We start from the raw sequence: 20,788 nt of genomic DNA, 5'->3' as shown, positions 1-20,788 counted from the left end.
GTCGGCCGGCCTGTTACGGTTCAAGATAAAACCTGTTTCGCTGAAAACCGTCGTCGAATCGCTCGAACTGGCGGTCGGTCCGACTGCCGAACCGGTTCCGATTTTTGATAATCGGACAGTTCGGCTACTGTGCCGATTAGCCAAATCCAATGGCCGAGATTTAGGGGTTGTTTGGTATCGGATTTATCGTGGGATTTAAGTCAGATTTACACTAAATCCAGCCAAACGGTTTTTGTGCTCGCGTTAAATCCCGGGATTCCGTAAATCCCGAAATTAGCTTAAATCCCGAATTTACTAAATCCCTCGGTTCGGTAGATTTAACGGGATTTAACATTATAAGCGCGCGAAAGGGAGAAAGTTACTTCACAGCCAGCGAGCTCCTGTTCTTGCTTCCGATCAAAATTTCGTAACTTCCAATCCGACAAGAAGGGAAAGTCGTCGAAGGAGCGAAGTCGAACAACCACGAAGGAATCGAAGTAGCGACGCACACAATCTGTACACCTCCTGCGAATCAAAGAAGCCGAAGGAGCGAAGTCGAACAGCCACGAAGGAAACGAAGTAGCGACGCGCGCAATCTGTACACCTCCTGCGAATCAACGAAGCCGAACAGCAACGACGAAAAGAAAAGATGAAATACAAAACATAGGCGCCTCAAAGTTATTATCGATTAACTTAATTTATATAATTTAAACAAATAATAATTAAGTTATTTAATTAAATAATTAATAGTATAATTAGTGCATAAATTAATTATCTAATTTAACTTAATTGATTAATTAATGATATAATTAGTAATTAAATATTAATATAATTAGCTTATTTAATATTTCAACTCTCATTTTTGTCCATGTTAGTTTGTAATTAACTTTTTATTGAATTTTTGATCATTTTATATGACCTAAAATTAATTTTATTTTATTTTATGCAATGATCTTAATTTTATAAATATCTCCTTTAAACTTAAATCCCTAACCGCCATAAATCCTGATATATGTTACCAAACAGTTTCTCAGAATTTAACAAGATTTAACATTTAACGTACCAAACAGTTTTTAAGATTTAACACATTTCGAATTTACTAAATTTGAATTTATAGAATTTATTAAATCCCACTGAATTTAAATCCCACTTGTTGCCTAACAGCCCCTTAGGTAGCAGAAGCTTATGCGGTAAATAGGGAAAAAACACTCGGTTCGACTCTTTGGCTTCGACCTTCAACAGACGAAGAAAAAAAAAACCCCTCGTTCGCGACCTGTCTTCTTACACGACGGCGTGCGGAGCGCCGAAACCAACACCGTCTCCGACTCTCCGTTGTTCGTTCTGCTTGTTCGCGAAGCAAGAAGCCAACATCGTCTCCTCGGCGTGCCTGATCGTTCACGAAGCCAAGGCCAAACATTGCGTCATTCTGGTTTGTTTCAGAATCTGAAGGAGTTTTTGAGTTTTTCTTCTTTTTTTTTTTTTCGAAAAACAACTTCCTTACTTGCTTTCGACTTTCATTTTTACATGAAATAAAAAAATTGCTTTCGAGTTTCATTATTCGCGTTCTCTTTGCTTTACATTGCTTTTGACTTTCAAGTTTATGATTTACTACTAAGTTTTCTCATTTCTGATAAAGCCCCTTAATTGAAGAAAAAAATGTGTACATGGCTAGTTGAAGGAGCATCTTGATCTATTTTAGGTTCTTTGTTTACACTTCTGTGGCAAAACATAATAGAAGCTGAAAATAATTTGCCTTGAATCCCCTCATTTACACTTCTGTCTCTTTGCCTGCTGGTTTGTTTCCTTTAAGAGATATTGGAATTGAGTTTGTTACCTGATTCGAATTCGACAGGTTTAAAGGCCAACTATAGTTGGGGATTGGGACTGGAGGGAACTGAGGCCCAAGCCCTAACCTTGTATGTCTTCCTCCAACAATGGCGCATTCTTCCACTACTCGTGATTTTCACTCTTCTCCCATCTCTGCATCCAATGCATCTGATGTCTCCGATAACAATCTCCAGGTACTCCAGTATCTCTTCTTCATTCGTCATTTAAAGTTCCTAGTTTTAAAAATATTTAACATTTCTTTCTTACTTTCAGCATTTCTTTGTTCTCCACAAGGCTCCGGCTCGGAAATGCGAAAGAAAAAGCTCCTCAACATACCGGAGAACGAAAAGAAAGATCGATATGTTGCTTTCTTCTCCAATGAAAGTCGCGCAAGAAGAGAATGATGCTACCTACGAGCAGCTTCGCCTAGAAGCCTTTGAAAATACTTGGTCGAAGATTAATTCTACTGTCAAGGTCAGCTACTCTTCAGTGCATCCCTCTCACTTCATCTTTAATGTTCTTTAATGTCATGCCCCATTTTCAAACCCCTTCTGTGTAATCATGAGGCATAACTGAAGCAGACAATCTCAGCGGACATAATTCTCACCATTCATCCTGATTGAACTCGTTAGAATTGAATGAGTGAAAAGTAGTTTGGCTCTATCGGATCGATAATATTCTATTCTTTGTTTGTTAAAAATATGAATTCAACATACAGGCCAAGCCACAGCTAAAAAAGAAAAAAAAAAGGTGGAAACTTCACAAGGTCATGTGAAGTTTAAATTTTTCGTTAATCAAATGGCTTAACACAGGTTAAGCTTCAAGCCCATTTTAACTTTGCTTATCTTCCATTAGCTTAGATAGGCAATTGAACAAGCCCTTAACTTACACTTACTTTTCTGTAAAGCTAGGAAAGACAGTCTTAGCTTAAAATTGATAATCATGATGAGCAAAATACCATTTTGTGGTGTTTTTTTCAGTTTAAATCCTGTCCCAAATTGTGCTTTAGTGTTTCTACAAGTTTTTATTTTTATATTCCAGGAAGTTTCAAGGGAGATCAACCTTACTTTGTTCGAGGAAATACACCAGTGGGTTTTTGAATCGTTCTCCACCATCAGATCCACTAGTCCTGTTCATATAATGAAGCCATATCCGATAGCAGCAGGGGCCACATGTAAAAGAATACCAGCGGCACTGATCTTTACAAGTAAATTGTATTTGCTGGAATTTTTTATTTTTGATACTGATTTGTGAAGTATAGAATACGATAAATTTGATTAGGTTATGAGAAAGCAATGACTGATTTGTTGATGGATGGACTGAAACTTTGCAGAGAATATTGAGTTTGTTGATGATATGCTGATGTTTCAAGATCTCAAAGGGTATATGCAGTCTAATGGGTGTCATGCAGCTTTTCTCTCAGCATTGGATATCTCCACAAAGTGTGGTATCGGAAGTTGCCTAAGAAGTTTATATAAACAACTTGTTCCAGAGGCTTCAGATGTAAGAGCTTGCGTACATTGCAATGAGCTAATTTCATCAAATATATATGAAGTCAGTTTTCCTCTGTAAGAAAGCAAGAATTGTGATATTTGTTATTTTTATAATTTGTTGTAATTAATAGGTTGTTGATGTACCGTTAATAGCCTCATGGTATTGCAAAGATGAGAATTATGATAAGCCAATTGCTGTTATAATTGAAGACATGGAGCGATGTGATAGTGCAGTCCTGGCTGATTTTATTAAAATGCTAAGGTATGTAGGAATATCTATCCTGATTGAAGCTTTCAAGAGCAGCTATGAGGCAGTTTTATTGTACAAATTCAACTATATATTTTATCCTAGCGATAATTTTGGAATCACAAGGTATACGATATGATTTTTCATCTCGAGTCAGAATTACCTTAAAGTTGTGTTTTACCTTATTAATCTTTTATTCTTGTTGCCTTTAATACATAAAAAATGCACAAGAATGAATTAAATAATACTCTAACTCCTGGTTGAGTTATTCACTATGGTGGAAGCAATTATAGTTCATGCGTCAATTCTGTAATTGTCCTTATCTAAGTTGCTCTGTTGATGTATATGCCATGCTTGCAACAGTACAAGCATTCATTCATAATCACATTCCTGCAACAAGAATTTGAACATGAAATTAATGTGGATCATTATTGGTTAATCTTTATACTCGGAGTATTTTATTTGACTATGCAACATGGTGTTTAGCTTACATTGTCTCTGCTCAATTTAAGTAGTTACGATCCGGATACATATTCGAAATAGGTTAATTAAATGGTCTAATGAAACCAAAAATTTGAAAACAGCAGCAGACTTTATTCGTAGCTCTCCTTTTTATTGAAGGGAGGTATTACTGCTTTATTTGACTCACATTCATCTTCTCTGCTTTGGAATAAACTTTTTTAAATTTCGCTTTGTCAAGTAATAAATTTCATTTTCTTCTAGTCTTTGTACCTAAGATTAAACTTTCTTTTTCTTTTTGGTGTTTCAATTCTCATTAACTAGTATTTTAATCTTGTAAATGTTTAGCTAACATAGATTAAAATATAATTTATATAGTCATGATCAGGATATATGAGTTAATCAACAAATTGATACAACATTTTCCAAACGTTTCCTAACTTATGTACCCTTTGTCAGGTTCTATAAACATGCGCCAGTTGTAGCTGGTGAACCACTCTCATGCCGCTGTTCTCCATACCTATGATCGGGAGCCCCCTCGAGGCTCTTGATTAGGTAGGGAATGGGATAAGAGATTAGCTAATTTTGTTATACATTGGAAATGCTGTTTGAAGCATCCATTTTTATGACCGGGAGCTTCAATTCGGAATGCATTCCTCCAATTATGAAATATTGACACTTCTAGATGCCTTTTATGTCTGTACCAACCATGTGTCAGATGCGGACGCATCTTTGACAAATCTTGATGTGTCAGACACTTTCATAATCGTGTTAGATGCCTTCTATAACTCTCAATATTATGTCATGTTATTGCTATTGTTAGATTTTTGTATCTTTATTGGAGTTGATGTTATCCCATTTGAGGATTTTATCATTCTTAGTCAAACTTTTGTATGCTTCAACTTGGCAGTGGTACTCTTTAAAAATAAATTATACATTCCTTTTTTTGTTTTACAATCCCGTCTCTTGATTAAATTTGTAGTGAATGGGTGATGAAAATTCCAATCATTTTTATACTGGGAGTGACTACTTTTGATGCCCTGAGAAAACTTCTCCCCTCAAGTGTCATGCATAATTTGCAACATTGTAAGTTCATACTGGAATCTCCCTGAAGGAGAATGGATTTTCTAATTGAGTATGTTCTAGTAAGATTATGATACTGTGGGACTAAATTGGTTTGGGCTTTTTCTCTTTTTTTTTTTTCTCTAGAAAATGTGCGATCATCATGGATTTTTTAAATTCTGATTTTGTAGAATTTGAAAGCTGAGAAATTTGATTTTGATTAAGTTTCCGTTACCTCCTTGTCAATACAACAACCAACATTTTCAATTATGTAAGGGCACTTTAACGTTAAACATAGCCTGAATTTATGTTATATTGCCTGGAACTTGGAAGGATATGTTCCCAAACTAAAGAACTAGAACAAATGAAATGAATAAGTTTACTATTTGATACTTTGAAAGTTCTTTATCAATTTGCTTGAGCTTTTATAATTCTCAATATTATGTCGTGTTATTGCTATGTTAGACTTTTTGTATCTTTATTGGAGTTGATGTTATCCCATTTTAGGATTCAATCTGCATAAAGATTTTATCATTCGTAGTCAAACTTTTGTATGCTTCAACTTGTCAGTGGTTCTCTTTAAAAATAAATTTTACATTCCCTTTTCTGCTTTACAACTGTTGATTAAATTTGTAGTGAATGGGTGATGAAAATTCCAATCATTTTCATACTGGGAGTGACTACTTCTTTTGATGCCCTGAGAAAACTTCTCCCGTCAAGTGTCATGCACAACTTGCAGCTTTGTAAGTTCACTCTGGAATCTCCCATAAGGAGAATGGATTCTCTGATTGAGAATATTCTCGTAAGATCATCTTCTGGGTTCTTTATTGGCCACAAGGTTGCATTATTCTTGAGAAACTATTTCCTTAGACATGATGGAACGATAACCTCATTTTTAAAGGCATTGAAGGTAAATGCTCTCAGTCTCTGAGTGTTTTCTCATTCAAACTTGACATTCTTATTGAATGCACTCAGTTAATTGTTTATGAAAAATCATTATGATTGTATTTTTCTGCTGGATCTTGCCTATGTTAAATAGTTGCTTACCTCTGCAGCTTGCTTGCATTAAACACTTTAGTGGGGAACCTTTAAGTTTTTTGTGCCCGGGCATGCTTCATGAAGATTGTGAGGTAATACTAATCTCTACATTACATACTAAATGCAACATGTTCCTAATCTATGTTGACTATATTATTTACATAAAATTAATATCAGCTCTTCTAAGATATAATTATGAGGTATAGCTTTAAATAATGTCCCTCGGCTGGATTTGATGCTATAACGTTGCTTTTTTACAAATTAATGCTTCATCATATTAAGCTTCATCATTCTAGTTAAAATTTAAATTTTAAACTTAAATCTTCTGCTTCACATTCTTTATTCCTTATCTGCCGCCAATATTTCAATGCTAGAGAACCTTTTTGGTCTACGTATTGAAGGAACAATGGCTGAATCTCTTCGTAGCATCCCTTTTCTCAGGACAGTTTGGTTCCAAAATGATAATCTACTTTTGTTGGCTGCTTAAGTCATATAGTTTATTATTCACCTTATTTATATTTCCTTCTGCAGGCTTTTTGTCTGGCAAGTGTATAACTTTAAATGAGTGTTTAACTTGATTTCACCTAATATTTTTCAATACAAGTTCTCTTAGAGCTTGCACTAATTTGGCTTCAACATTCTAATGAAAATCTAATCTTGAGTTCATGTTGATGCTTGGCTTCATATTTCCTTCTGCAGGCTTCATATTTCTTGTGGACACAAAACCCTGCAGTTAATTATACCCCACTCATAAGAGAACACTAAGGAGGTTGCTTAGGGTCATGTTTAATTTTTAGAAGTGAATTTGATTGTGGGACATGATTAGGGTGATGGAGGGAAGACATGATCAAGATCTTATAGTTATGTCATCGTAGGCATGCTAGTAGACCTTATGCTAATGTTAGGATGCTTTGGGCAATAACATTCAAGAACTTTAATATCAACCATTGGTTGCCTCGTCATAGGTATCGTGTGTAGATTATGGTGGAAATGTGTTTAGTATGTGCTTTCGAGGTTGATGTTAACTAGTTTACTTACAAAGGGATGGCCTTACTTTTTTTAATTGAATAATTCAATGACACAAGATATGGTTGATTGCTATTCAGAGGTAATAGACATGCTAACAAGAGCTCAAGGGCATGATATGACCATTAGTCATCCATGAATTTTGGCTTTATTTGAATAAGCATATTTAAGACATGTTGGAATTTTGATTTGTGTGTTTTTCATTCCCTTTTTTTGGATAATGGACCTTTTAGCATGGGAGCTAGCTCGAGTTTTGATTGAATTTGGGCTCACATCTATTTGAAGGCCTATATTAGTTGGGATGGGGCTTCAAACCACTGGAAGTCCAAGGTTTAATTATAATGGGTTTGTTAGTGTCACACATCATGTCTGAAAGGTGATACATTATTTTAACATAAGATACAATGAAGGGATGCACCCCAACTTTTGACATAAACCTAAAAAATCAAAGTCATTTAAAATTGGTTTGTACTCACAAGTGAGAAGTTTATTGTACTAATAATTATAAGCAGAATATATAAAAACAAGCATGAAAAGTAGATAGTATTTTATTTCATCAATAGACTCTATAAAGAGAGTATAGTAAATAAGTAAAAATAATTAATGCAAAAGAAACTAGAAGAAACAATACATAAGCAAAGACTACTCAAACCCAATAGGTATATGAATACATACTAAATCATAAACTCAAAAATATCTATTGAAATAATATTGTTAAAAAAGTAGGCTCCTATGGTTATGGTCCGCCAAGCAACCTAGTAGAATTTGTTATGAGAAAAAATTTACTACGAGTGAGTTTGATGATTTAAACTCAATAAGCAACTCTTATTTATTAAAGCAGAAATGTCAATTTGTGGGGGTATGCAGTAAGAATAATGAAGAGGTAGGATTTAGTATGTAATGACAATATAGTGAATAATATCATATATCTAATTAGAGTAATATTGCATATCATTAGTGAAAGGCTGTCATATGTTTTAATTTAATCTATAATATCGTTATGTTCATGATAATTTATGTGAAAATAGTTCCAATGCAATTTCTATATGAACATATCCATGTACCATCATATTAGGTATACTCATACATATCTAAATATGGCTCATTAGTCATTTACTACCACCTTTATATATATATATATATGGTCGGTTTTACTATGACACTCTGAAATAAAAAAAAGGTCGGTAGTAATCTTATAGAAATTCAATAATTTCTTTATAAACTTGTTGGCCTATCTAGCCAATATCAAAAAAGGTTTTATTGACCTACATACTATTGCAATCAAGCATTCATATTCTAAACATAATAAGCATGTAATCAATATGATTAATACTATCTTCATGATGGGACATGATTTCTAGGAAGAAATTCTTTTATATTTAGTAGAGGCAACAAGTACGAAAATAGAGATTGTTACTACTTGAATCATTTCGATATTCAGAAATTTATTTAGCAATTAATCAAGATAAAGCTATCAGTGCTACTTGATATTTTATTATGAACATTAAAAATCAATCTATAAAAATGTGTACAACAATAATTGAGTATTACATATTGGACTAATAACCTATAAATTATCTAAGAATATAGTATAAATTTCAATGATAACTTCCCTAACAATGAAGGGTAAATTTCTCCTCTAATAAACAAGTCACTTGCCTCCCAGTGACGTCAAATGAAACCCATCTCGAAGGTTCTATATAATTTGTACTTTCAATTAAGTACAAGAGCACAAATGAAAGTATTAACACAAATGCTTTTTGAAATAGATGTAACCTAATCAGTCTAAACCACCTCATAATCCATCAGATTAGTTTTAATCATTGAAAGAATCAAACTACCCTTAAGGATATTAAAATGTAAATTTTTTAAACCCTCTTATCAAAATACAAGAATAAATTTAGGTGCTTGATTAGAAATCTACTCTAAAATAATTTAACCTAATTAATAAATAACAAACCAATAATTAAACTACTATGAATTTAAAGAGAGCTTCTTTCACCAAATCTTGCGAGGAAGATGATGCAATAATGTCTAAAATAATAAAAAAATAATAATTACAAATAGAAGATGAGGACTTGTGATTACCTCTTAGTTGAAGCGGTAGTGAGGAGAAAAGATTTGTTGTTGGTGGTTCTCAGTCGAGGGGGAAAATTGAGGGGGAGGATCGCTGCTAGTTGCTTATCAAAGGAGAAGGTAAGTGGGAAGGCTTGTGCTTTGTTTTTTTATTGATGGGGAAAAAGAAGATGAGGAGTTTTCAACTTATAAAGGTTTGGTGGTTGCAAGGGAGAGACACATGAGCATGTGAGATTGATGCCCTAACATTGATCTTCTTAAAAGATCGAGTAGTGATGGTTGGAGGCTTGTAAAATTTGCATGATAATGATAATCTAATGGAGTAGACTTCACGAAGGAGCACGAGGGTTTCTCATATTTGGTCGGTCATGATATCAATCCAATTCAATTTGAGTTATTACATTTTTCATTATAGTGACCTAAATTTGGACAAGGCTTATATTCATTAGAAGACCCATAAATGACAATTACAACCTCGAGAGGAAGAGAAAAAACCAATGATGGATCTTAAGGTCTTACCCTATAGGTAAGGTGACTTGACTTTTGATATTAGCATGATTTGAATTTGGGGTTTCCTAATTTATTTATGAGTTGTCCTAACAGTTGTGACATACGATCCTGATTTTTTATCTCACACATGGAATTATGGATCAATTATTGGAATCAACCCAAAATTGGGTATTGTAACCTTACCTTGTAGAAAAGGCAACCTACTTGGTTGATCTTACAAAGTAGCTGTATAAGCAGGGTGTCTCTTGGTAGGTTTTACACTCTCGCCCTCATAGATGTCAATGGCGTAAAATAGCGCGCGCCATGGCGCACAGCTCGGTGCGGCGCACATATGACGCTATGTGTATGGCGCGACGCAGACGTTCAAAATAGCGCGCGCTATTTGCGCCACATGTGCGCCATGGCGCACGGCGTAAAATAGCACGCGCCATTATTTAAATTTTTTTAATGTAATTAGAATTTTTTTTATTTTTAAGATTATATATTTTGTAATTTTTAAATATATTAAAAGTGTTAAGATAAATGTTAGATTGTATATTTGTATCTTGTTAATGCTATTTACTTTCATTTAAATATATTTGAGTTGTATGAAGATTGATTACTTATTGGACTTGAAATTTTTAGAGACAGGTTGAAGGATATTCTCATTGGAATTTATTGTATGAAATCATATATTTGAAGGAGAACATGGAAGTTGAAGTGACTTTTTTTGGTGATGGACTTGATATGATTGTGACTGAAGTGATATCTTGATTGGACGTGATAATTTTCTTAGTATGTTAGTTAACTAGTAGATAGTTTTTAGAATGTAAAAGGATATGTTGAGATAGACAAACATTCCACAAAGTATAATAGGGTTATCTGTTTAAATAAATTGCTTGGGTGATTGCTTGAGTAAATTATTTGGATTGTTATTTATTTGTATTGTCATTGTTTGCTTGTTATTATGATCGTTTGTCTTTCAGTCTAATTATATTTCATATTCATCATTATTATTTTATAATTCTTGTAGAATTTACGTCATGTTCAAAATGGCGCGCGTCATGCCTTGTGTTATGCGCCATGGCTCCAATGGGACCTTTGCACCATGGTGCGTCATTCACCGTTAACAAGTATGCTCACCCTATAGGCAAGTCCACCCTTTGTTTACCATTTGGATTCTTAACTTACGATTGATGTTTGGAATGAACTTGATTAGAAGCTTTATAATTTACTACATTTGTAAGACCCTTGGAGGGTTAGAGCTCATAGTCTTAGCTTTTAGTATACTTGCATGTGGGACTTACTACTTAGATATTATAATCGGTCCAAGAGTAGATCTTATAATTTGGTCTTATAGGCGAGGTAACCTAATAGATTTAGGTTTTTTATACAATTGATATTTTGACATGCATGTTGAAGTGTTGACCCCCTAGGATCATTAGATAAATTGGGATATGCTAAGTTTAAACTATTGTCCTTTTCTTGCCCTTTTAATAAAAAAAATAATAAGAGCGCATATGAGCTATCCTTGAGACATTAAAAGTAATTTAGGTTTTGAGTGTTACTTATGATTTTGTTAATGTGAATATATGATTATTTATGCATGCACGTAGATGTATCTTGATAAGTGCCATAGTGGTGTGCATCACAACTTATATTGTCAAAGTTTAGAAGTAGATATTAAGTTTGAAAATGAACAACATCTCCCCTTATTCTTTTTATTAAATTTTCTTGTCAAGAAAGCTATGAAGCAAGTTCCAATAGATGCCATAGTCGAGCACAACGTGACTTATGATGCAGGAAATGAAACAAGATACACCCCAATAGATGCCACAATAGGATGCAACATGATGTACATTGTTAAAGTTCAAGGGAGATGTTTAGGGATTTGAAGAGATATTTTCATTGACATGGTCAATTTAGCACACAAGAGAAAGGTTGTGCTAGGGTTATGAGGAGACCCTAAACGAGGGTTTTTGTGGGAAGAGTTGCTTATTTGAAATCAAAGAGGGATGAGTGTTGCACTTTTTTTGTTTTTTAATTGATATACAAGTGGAACGATGAGGGTTTTAGTTGGAAAAACAAGTAAGAGGTATGATAGCGGGGTTACAAGAGATGTCAGAGTGGGAATGCAATAGGCAAGCAACTAGAATAGGCACTGAAAGACTCATGAGGATGAAACAAAAGTGTGTGGGTGACGAGAAGGAAATTATGTCAAATTTATGTCAAATTGAGTGTTACGTGTGTCAATAAGGGAAAGAAGGCAAACTCAATGCCACATTAGCTAGGGAGTGTGATGAAGGTATGTCAAGAAAGAAAGATAGGTGAGTAGGAGAGGTGTCACATGAATTAGAGTGGGACAGAGGATGGGCCACGGGTGTTGGGAGTATCAGTGGGCGAGCGAAGATGAGACATGAGTGGGAGTTGCATTAGATTGAAGCACAAATCTTGTCCTCCATCTATTCTTCAGGACATCAAAGTTGAATGTCGTAGGTGTAAGTGAATCGTGTGGCTCTTGGTCATGGGCATGTGCATCATAGGTGTTAAATGATAGAGAGTTCACGAGCTCCTATTCTTGCACAATTTAAGGGCACTCAAAAGGAAGTTGTATCTTTGTTTTTGTAAACAAATTATCCCCTCATGAATGTGGTGTGTGAATATAATACGATGCATTCATTGTACTCTCTTTAGAGAAGTTCTAATTTTGAACAAGAGTATAGGTGTCATATATAGTTAGGTTTGTCTCAAATCGATAAAATTCAATATATGTGAAGTTCATCTCAACCTTTAGGTTTTATGTGCTGATGACGCCAGTTCAACCATTAAGCTTTATTAAACTACTAAGAAGGTGATTCAATCTTTAAACTGTTGACAAACTTAGTTAGGTTGAGTGATCTTAGATTTAGGAAAATTTCATATTCATTTAATTGGGAAGTTATATTCAAACTTCATTATGTATGTTATTGTTCCTAAAATTTTTCTTAGTTTTTAAAAACTCATATTCTTCACGCACAGTTAGACTTTTTAGGTACCAATTTTTGATATTACAATATTCATTTCTTATTCTTTTTTTTCACACGTGTATTGAGCATATTGTAATGATGTTAAATATCTTTTTATCTCTCCTCTTGAAGTAATCTAAGTTAGGATTAATTAAATTTTAATTGTAAGGAGTTACAATACTACAAGTCTATAACTATTACTTGTAATAAACTGTATAATTAATATGATTATTACTCTTCCGTTATAATTTTTCTCAACAAAAATCACATGAGGAAACAACAAACATCCTGAGGCAAAATACATGAATTTTGAGAAAACGTGAGCGAATCAAGACAATGACACAAAAATTTCAAGGGATTTGAAATTCTGTTTCATTTTTTATGCCTCTATAATAATAATAATATTTTTCTTATTATTATTATCATTATTATCATTTAACATAATTTAAATAAAAAAATTAATAAAAAATCTTATCTGTGAAATTCTGCATCGAACCCTGCTCAAATACTCCCCGGATTTTTGCTGAGATTTCGCTAAAATCTCGTTGAAACTATGCAAATCGGTGCTGCACGCCAGGTTTCCTCCGGGTTTACTGCAAAACGACACTTGGCCTCATTTTTAAAATAAGAACGAAGTCTCAGCTCGTTGATTTTTTCCATTTTCCCCTCACAACCTATGCCAAACTCCCTGTGCCGAATTCCTCCAGCAAATTCGCTCCTTACAATCAACCCTACCTTCTTTCTCACAGCATCGAGCTGGACTAACTAGCCGACCTTACCCACACCTCCTTTAGCAATGCCCCTTTCAGTCGAATTCAAGTACCCCTACTTCGACTACTCTCCTGTTTGCGAGCCGTAGTCCACAACCCAACTCCAGCTGCCAGATCCGAGACCTTTCGAAGTCACCCGACCGATCTAGCCGACACCAACGCTCGATCGCAAGCTTCCCTCTGCTCGATCTGACCAATACCTTTATTATGCCGACCCACAGCCCTTCGTCAAGCTCACCAAGCCTTCTGATCCCTGCTACTCTCCCGATCCTCCAGCCCGCTCTGTCAACCACACACAACTTGAAGACCGACCAAATCTTGGCCTCAAGCCACGATTTCGAGCTCCCCTCTTCAGCTGACCGCACCTGTCTCGACCAAACCCGGTGACCGAGCTTGTCGATTCCTGATCCAAACGCTTGGAAACCGCCGCCTGCTGCCTCCCTTCCCTCTATTCGGTCGAATCCCACAATCCTGCTGCTCTCCCACTCACTCTTCATGTTTAAACTAAAACTGACCTCCAACTCTACTACATAGCAAGCCGCACAACCCGACACTTCTATCAGTTGAATCCCCTCAGCCCATAAAACCTGTACCCAAACAACCCCTTAACCTTTCCAATTAGCAATATTCCAAATCCATACTCAGCCCATAAAAACAACTCTCTCTTTATATATATAATATAGTATAAAATATAGTTAAAAAAAGAAGTAAGAAAAAAAAAAAAAGAGTTTCTGAAAAAAAGAGGTAAGAAAAGAGAAAAAGAAATTTGCTTGCCTCAATTCTTATGCACATTAAGTCACCGTCATTGTTGTCCCGACACCACTGTCGTCACCTCGCTCATCAAGGTATACTTATGTCTCCAAACACAAAAATCTCTAAATCCCACTTTCGGCGCTCGCGGCTCGTTGTTGGATCACCTACACGCTCTTCGTAATGTGGTAGGAAAGTGCCCGGTGCGATGGCTTGTGGCGAGAAGGGTAGGCCATGTACACACTCTTCGTAGTGTGGCGGGGATCACCCTAAGTATCCGTGTATGTGCCACCATGCGTGCGGGAAAAAATATGTTTTTAGACAGGTATCTCAAAGACCCATACACGCTCTTCGTAGAATGGTGGGAAGGCGCAACTTTCCAAATTTTTCCTAAATGAGGGAGACATTGGGAGACTGCTGAAATTTCCAATGAACAGAAAACCTGGACTTAAAACAAAACTACAAGAGACTTAAATGAGCTGTTGGGAAGGACCTAAACTAAAATGCAGGGAATTGGACCTTAAACTCTAAAATGCACAATCAAATTGAAAGTATAATTTCTAGATGACAATTCGAGTCTCTCAAATGAATATAAATTAGCAAGCAGGGAATTTGCAACGAGCAAAATTTCGAACACTGCTTGCTTGTAAGCAAAGACCAAAATAGACAATGTGCAACACTCATATCAATAGTACCCGACAAGTTGGAGGAATAAATTTGCTTGCCAACCAACATATTTGAAGAAATTGATAATGAATGCAATTCACATACAATACCACTTAACTGCAAATGAACACACTAAGTTGCCTACGAACAATAATAGTAGGCATGGTCCAAGTGTAATGATCTCTTATAAGCATATCCAAGAAGATCATGGTGAATGCACAAGCAAGACATAAAACTTGCCCACAAGCAATACTAACAAAATTAGCATTGTGGAACAACCCTTTTGTGGATGATAACAAGCATTGTGCAACCAGCTTGACGGAGCTTCTGCAAACATGAACGAGAAGTTTGCAGTGAGCGCGACATACTACTTACTGTCAAAAGTAACAAATTCATGATGAATACAAGCTCCTGCGAGTCACTGCAGGAAGCTCGTCATGTGCATAGCAGCTCACTTACAGGTAGCAGCAGAAGACCCGTCTTATACACATGTTATCTACAAGCTAGCACAAAATCCTGTGATGAATGCAAGTATATACAAGAAACTGTAGGAGATTCACCAGTGCAAGATAGTCTACATGTATAAAGCAGTATATGACCCATAGCTCAACGCTACGATTCACCTGCAAGCAAAGGTAGAGAATCAGTAGTAAAAATTGCAGGCCACTGATAAATCGAGGCAGTAAATTTGCAGCTCTAGGCTGCCACATCAGATATCTGCTTGCTTGCAAGCAACATGTAGGAGGCCCCTAACCTATGTTGCACCGATACGAATACGAGGACACGGATACGACACGATACTGATACGAGACATGTCAATTCTTAAAAATACATGATACATGTACAATGCAGACATGTCCTTATAATTTATAAATCATACATAAAAATTAAGAAAACAATCAAAACATAATATTTGTTGTTGCTTGCAGGCACAAATGGCATGATTCTACTAATTATGTTATTGCATGATTTGGTGGCATGTTTACTTAATAACATATGAGAGCTAAACTTCTATTTTTTTCATTTAAGAAAACATACAAACCACAATAACATAATATTTTTAATACATGAAACAAAAATCAAAGCATTACAAATATAAAATAATTTGATGCCATATTATCCTATTTTCTAGTAAACTATTATCAATGTAAATGGCTCAAAGAGATTGCATCTACATCAGGAGTGTATCAAGTTAGGCCAAATCAAGCACAAATGGATTCAAATGTTGTTCTTGTTAAAATTTAGAGAACAAAACCTAACTTTGCTCAAGTAAATTAGAAAAAAAAATATTCATTCATTTGTTATGCTCTAGGCATCAAAACACCAAAACAATATAAATTGTGAATTTCTTTGATGAATTTTCCTCATGAAAAAAAATTAAACAAGGCAAGATTAGAAGACTACAGAAACGAACCAAACCTTAGTCTGTGGCCTCGTCTCGCGTAAATGGACGTTCGTCTCGCCTAAACAAATGCCTCGCGTAAACGAACGCTTGTCTCGCATACGCCCTCATCTCATGTATCGCCTCACCTCGTCTCACATATGCTCTCGTCTCGCCTGCTCGGCGTCGTGCGCCTATCTTCTCCTTTCCTGCTCCTTCGAAAAAATGACGAAGATAAAACTCGCTCGCAGCTACGAATGCACGCTCGATGGTCGTAGAAATGAAGGAACCCTAACTCCTCGTCTCGTGGGTTCGGAAATGAGAGAACCTCCCTCGCAGCCGTGAAAGTAAATAAGCGCGTCTTTTTTTCATGTTTCAATTGACACGCGTATCCGACATGCGTGTCCATTTGAAATTAAATAGTATTTTAATTGTATGTGACTTTGCCATATCCAACATGTATCTGTGCCATATGGGATGCGTAGCAGTGTCCGACACGTATATGATATAGCACACCTTCATAAATAGGTGTATCGGTGCAGCATAGCCCCTGACGCATTGCACAACATATCTACCAGTAGAAATTCACTCCTACATGCTGAATATTGAAAGAAGTAACAGCTTGCAGAAGATGAAATGAGCTAAATAGCACTGTCAATGCATGATAAATGAAGCTCAATGCGCTTTTAAATTATGCTACTAGATGCGCAACACGTATAAGTTGACAGAAAGCATCTACAGGCTTCTAAATAGAATGATGTGCACACTCAAATGACAATCATTCGCACAACTAACTAGTGTCAAACACTTTAAAATGTTCTTCCACATGCATTGCAATAGGCAAAATACATCATTCAAGCATGTCATTCAGCTATAGTAGCGCATCACATTAATATCCAAATATGTCGTGTCCACTCGTTGCACTGCATATATACAATTACTATATAAACACAATATGCAAAATACATGTAAAGGCATATACCTGCATGGGCCATGAAGAGCATTATGTATGCACATACGTGACATCTAAGCATGCTACGCGGGTCAAGAAATGAATATAAGTTTGAGCCCGATCATTTTATGTGAAGAGAAAGGAGATGACATGGCTTGAATTATCAAACAAATATACGATCGTAGCATTGATCGGGATATTTGTTTTCTACGTTCATATTATACTTTCAAGGTCTATTATAAGAAAAATTCACTAATAAAGGCTTAAGGCTGACGAAAAACCCGATCCTTTGTCGGCAAGTTAATAGAGTCGATAAGGTTCAACCAATAAAATGAAATTGCCCATAAGCACCCGATGATTGCCGTGTTGACAAAAAATTTCAACCGGATGGGACCTCAAATATTTAAAAATGCCTCCCAAATTCCCATGAAAATTTAAAACTCAAAAGTCACTAAAACTTAAGATATTTTCAATTGAAATAAAAATACCAAAATATTTAAAAGCAAAACACCTATCCTCCCTCCGCAATAGTTTGCCAAGGTGGACAAATCTGAAAATCACTTCAGCTCGCAAAGAGTAAATGTCTGGTCGAGAATATCACTATGATTCATTATCAATCTGTTTCTTGCCAGTAATCATGTGGCACGTGTCTTCTAACCGTTGATTTTGCTGTCAAATGGCACACAAGTAAACAATTATGACTGAGACCCTTTGACTGGATGATTTTCTGCCAAATGATACCTTTAAATTACAATCATGGTGTAATATCCCACAATATCCTTAACAGTACTGTAGAGTATAATAAGCATAAACATAACATTTTCTTTATTCTTAATCTAATACTTTTCATTCAATTGGAAAGAGATATACATTATCCACTAATATTTCTATTACATTAACAGAAGCATCTTATAACTTAAAGTTTCTTCGAAGAAATACTTACAGAGCTACTACATAAATCCGAAGTAATATATATCACTGAACTGTTTATATACCTCCAAAGTAGGCATACAAACACTTTAATTACTAAAAGATAATACAGAAGAACTTTTAACCTAATCAGCAACAACTTTATCCTTTCCTTTACCTGTAACAGCAACCAGTAAATAATAATTGATGAGCTATGAGGCTCAATAAGCTATGCAGGAATAAATAACATTTAAATTGTATAAAAGGATTACAAAATTGAAATCATAAGTTAAACCAACTTAAAAAATCTCGTATAATGAAATATGACATTAACCTTTTTCTTCTATTATTAACTATACTGAATATCAACTTTAAACTTTTATAAGATTGATTTTATTTTCAAAAATATATTCAATGGAGCTCAGATAAACCTGACATTATTGCAATTGAATTAAATAGAGATCCTTTTTTTATACCTCTCTAGGGGTCCCTTTTGCCTCACATACTATGCAGGTATCATATTCTACGGGGTCCCTTTTGTCCCATCTAAAATACATGTTTCATATTTGGTCCCTTTTGTCCGTCTGATATTGCAGATATCATATCATAAGCAACCAATATGTATTAATTTGATATTCAACATAAATCATATATTCATAATTCATAACTGATTACGATGGTTATAGACTTTCCATAATGTTTATAATCATACATTTGACGTTGGAAGAATTTGATATGCATTACTTTCAAGATCTATCAACTAAGAAAAGACTGATTTAAGTATACATAGTCATTTATCAAATCTCACATATTTTTAGGGATATATAGTTGTTAATATCTCAATGCATTCTCATGATTACTAATAAAATTAACATAATGCATTACAATTATCCAGACATTCACATGACATTAGGAATTTACCAAAAATTTATAATCATTGGAATTATAACTATTTTATATAACTTACCTTCTTGATGAGTTGACTCTTCCAATCCTTCACTTCTTACTCTTCTTCTATTATAGGTCACTTCAAAATCTCGTTTCTGCATATAATCAGGCAACTCCTTTCTTTTCCTTCACTTCTCTATTATTCTCCCTTTACTGAAATAATTCTTCTTCACTCTTTCTCTTATTATTTCCTGTATCAAATATAGATCCTATTACAATACTTGATAGCAACAATTTCTTACTATATTTGCTCCCAAACCTACTCCAGAATTTCTATTCCAAGTCTTGAACTAAGGTCTTACCCACACGCTGCTTCCATCTTCCCAAATTTCCTTTAGCCGATGTCTGAAATCATATTTCCTTCACAGCACTATGCTGTATACTACTATACAACACTCAGCCGAATGCATAACAGGAATTTCTTCATGTTTTTGCAGCAAAAATTCCCTCTGGCCGAACAAGGCTACAGTTTTCTTCCCAACACTGCTGAACAGCCTTCTCTGTGATGCCCTCTGGCGAAATTATCTGGCCTGTGTGATATCCATCTTCCGTATAGAGAGGGACATCCGCTCGTCTAAAACCTGTAAGCAGAACTGAACAAAGGGGCCCACATCATCATGCATAACTGAATTCTAATTCAGTTTTAAGCATCTGTTCAACTAATAATTTGTAGAGAATACTTAATCTTATTTAATTATTGCTAATTATAATATAGATGGAAATTTTCTGAATAAAATTTAAATTTATTACATGGATTTTGGATCTTACACATGGTTGGAGCCTGTATATTCTCCAATGACATTAAATTCTTGAGTAATGAATCAATAAGATAGGATCGATAAGGCAAAATCCCTTTGTTAGTTAAGGTGGATTCAAATTTGTCACCTTAGACAAATATTCACCCCAAGTCTACAGGGTACCCTTGGCTGAAGCAACCCATGATTGCTGACAAGGATTCTTCTGTCAGGTTGGGTCGACTACCTCTTCTGACTAAGTAGAATAGGGATCACGATGACTTGGGACGACATAATCATAGGATCTTGATCAGGTTTATTATCATTCCCCCCACTATCCACTTTAAGTGCAAGGTGGTGAATTTCTAATTTTAAATATTAAATTTTCAAATACCAAAACATTCTGCTACTTTACGCCAAATACTACGTATCTGTTTGACGACTAGCCTTAATCGAAAATTCTCTCTCGTTATCGGAAGGGGTAATTAATGTTGACCTGCAAGCAATGAACCTGACCAAGTCCACCTCAGCCACGATCTATCCTACAACCGCCCACGATCGGACCCAACCGCACATAACTGCCCACGATCGCACTTCTCTCGGCAGAAACCGCTCTTCACGACACAAAACACTGACCTCCTCTCATTCATTGGCGCTCACAAAAAAACTCTCTCACGCTCACAGGATCGGAAGAAAATCACAAGCAAGGAAAAGGAGAAAGTCTAAAAACTTACCTTTTGGTCTCTCGATCATCTCCGTCTCTTCCCGTCGCCAGCCAACTCCCGCTCCAACGCCTCCAACTCGAACCCCGCCGGCTCCTCTGCACAGCGAAATTGACCCGTGCCCTAGCCATCCTCAAATCTTCCAGTCGCCGGCTTACACCCGCATCTCCGGCCGAAACAAGTCTCCTACACTCGCCGGTCAACCTGAAGCCCGCCGACCTCCTGCTCCCGCCGATCAGCGCCCGAGCCTGCCTC

General features: G+C 35.6%; 1 protein-coding gene across 2 annotated transcripts in view; it reads left to right on the top strand.

Annotated features, from left to right (window-relative positions):
- Positions 1-1,156: 1,156 nt before the first annotated feature.
- Positions 1,157-20,788, top strand: part of LOC110103408 (origin of replication complex subunit 3) — a 26,356-nt gene continuing 6,724 nt past the window's right edge. Inside the window, exons 1-8 of one of the 2 annotated variants that reach the window (XR_002303949.2) lie at positions 1,157-1,408; positions 1,832-2,000; positions 2,080-2,280; positions 2,848-3,013; positions 3,140-3,309; positions 3,431-3,561; positions 5,704-5,977; positions 6,123-6,197. Coding sequence is in view for 1 of the 2 variants with exons in the window: in XM_020832122.2 (XP_020687781.1) it covers positions 1,914-2,000; positions 2,080-2,280; positions 2,848-3,013; positions 3,140-3,309; positions 3,431-3,561; positions 5,704-5,977; positions 6,123-6,197 (1,104 nt within the window). In the remaining variant the exon portion in view is untranslated. The remainder of the gene's footprint in view (positions 1,409-1,831; positions 2,001-2,079; positions 2,281-2,847; positions 3,014-3,139; positions 3,310-3,430; positions 3,562-5,703; positions 5,978-6,122; positions 6,198-20,788) is intronic. The other variant, XM_020832122.2, reaches the window with a different exon arrangement.

This window comes from Dendrobium catenatum, unplaced genomic scaffold, assembly GCF_001605985.2.
Source record: "Dendrobium catenatum unplaced genomic scaffold, ASM160598v2 fragScaff_scaffold_1056, whole genome shotgun sequence".
Classification (NCBI taxonomy): Eukaryota; Viridiplantae; Streptophyta; class Magnoliopsida; order Asparagales; family Orchidaceae; genus Dendrobium; species Dendrobium catenatum.
Note: the sequence above shows the minus strand (reverse complement) of the source record. Positions and strands in the feature narration are given on the sequence as shown.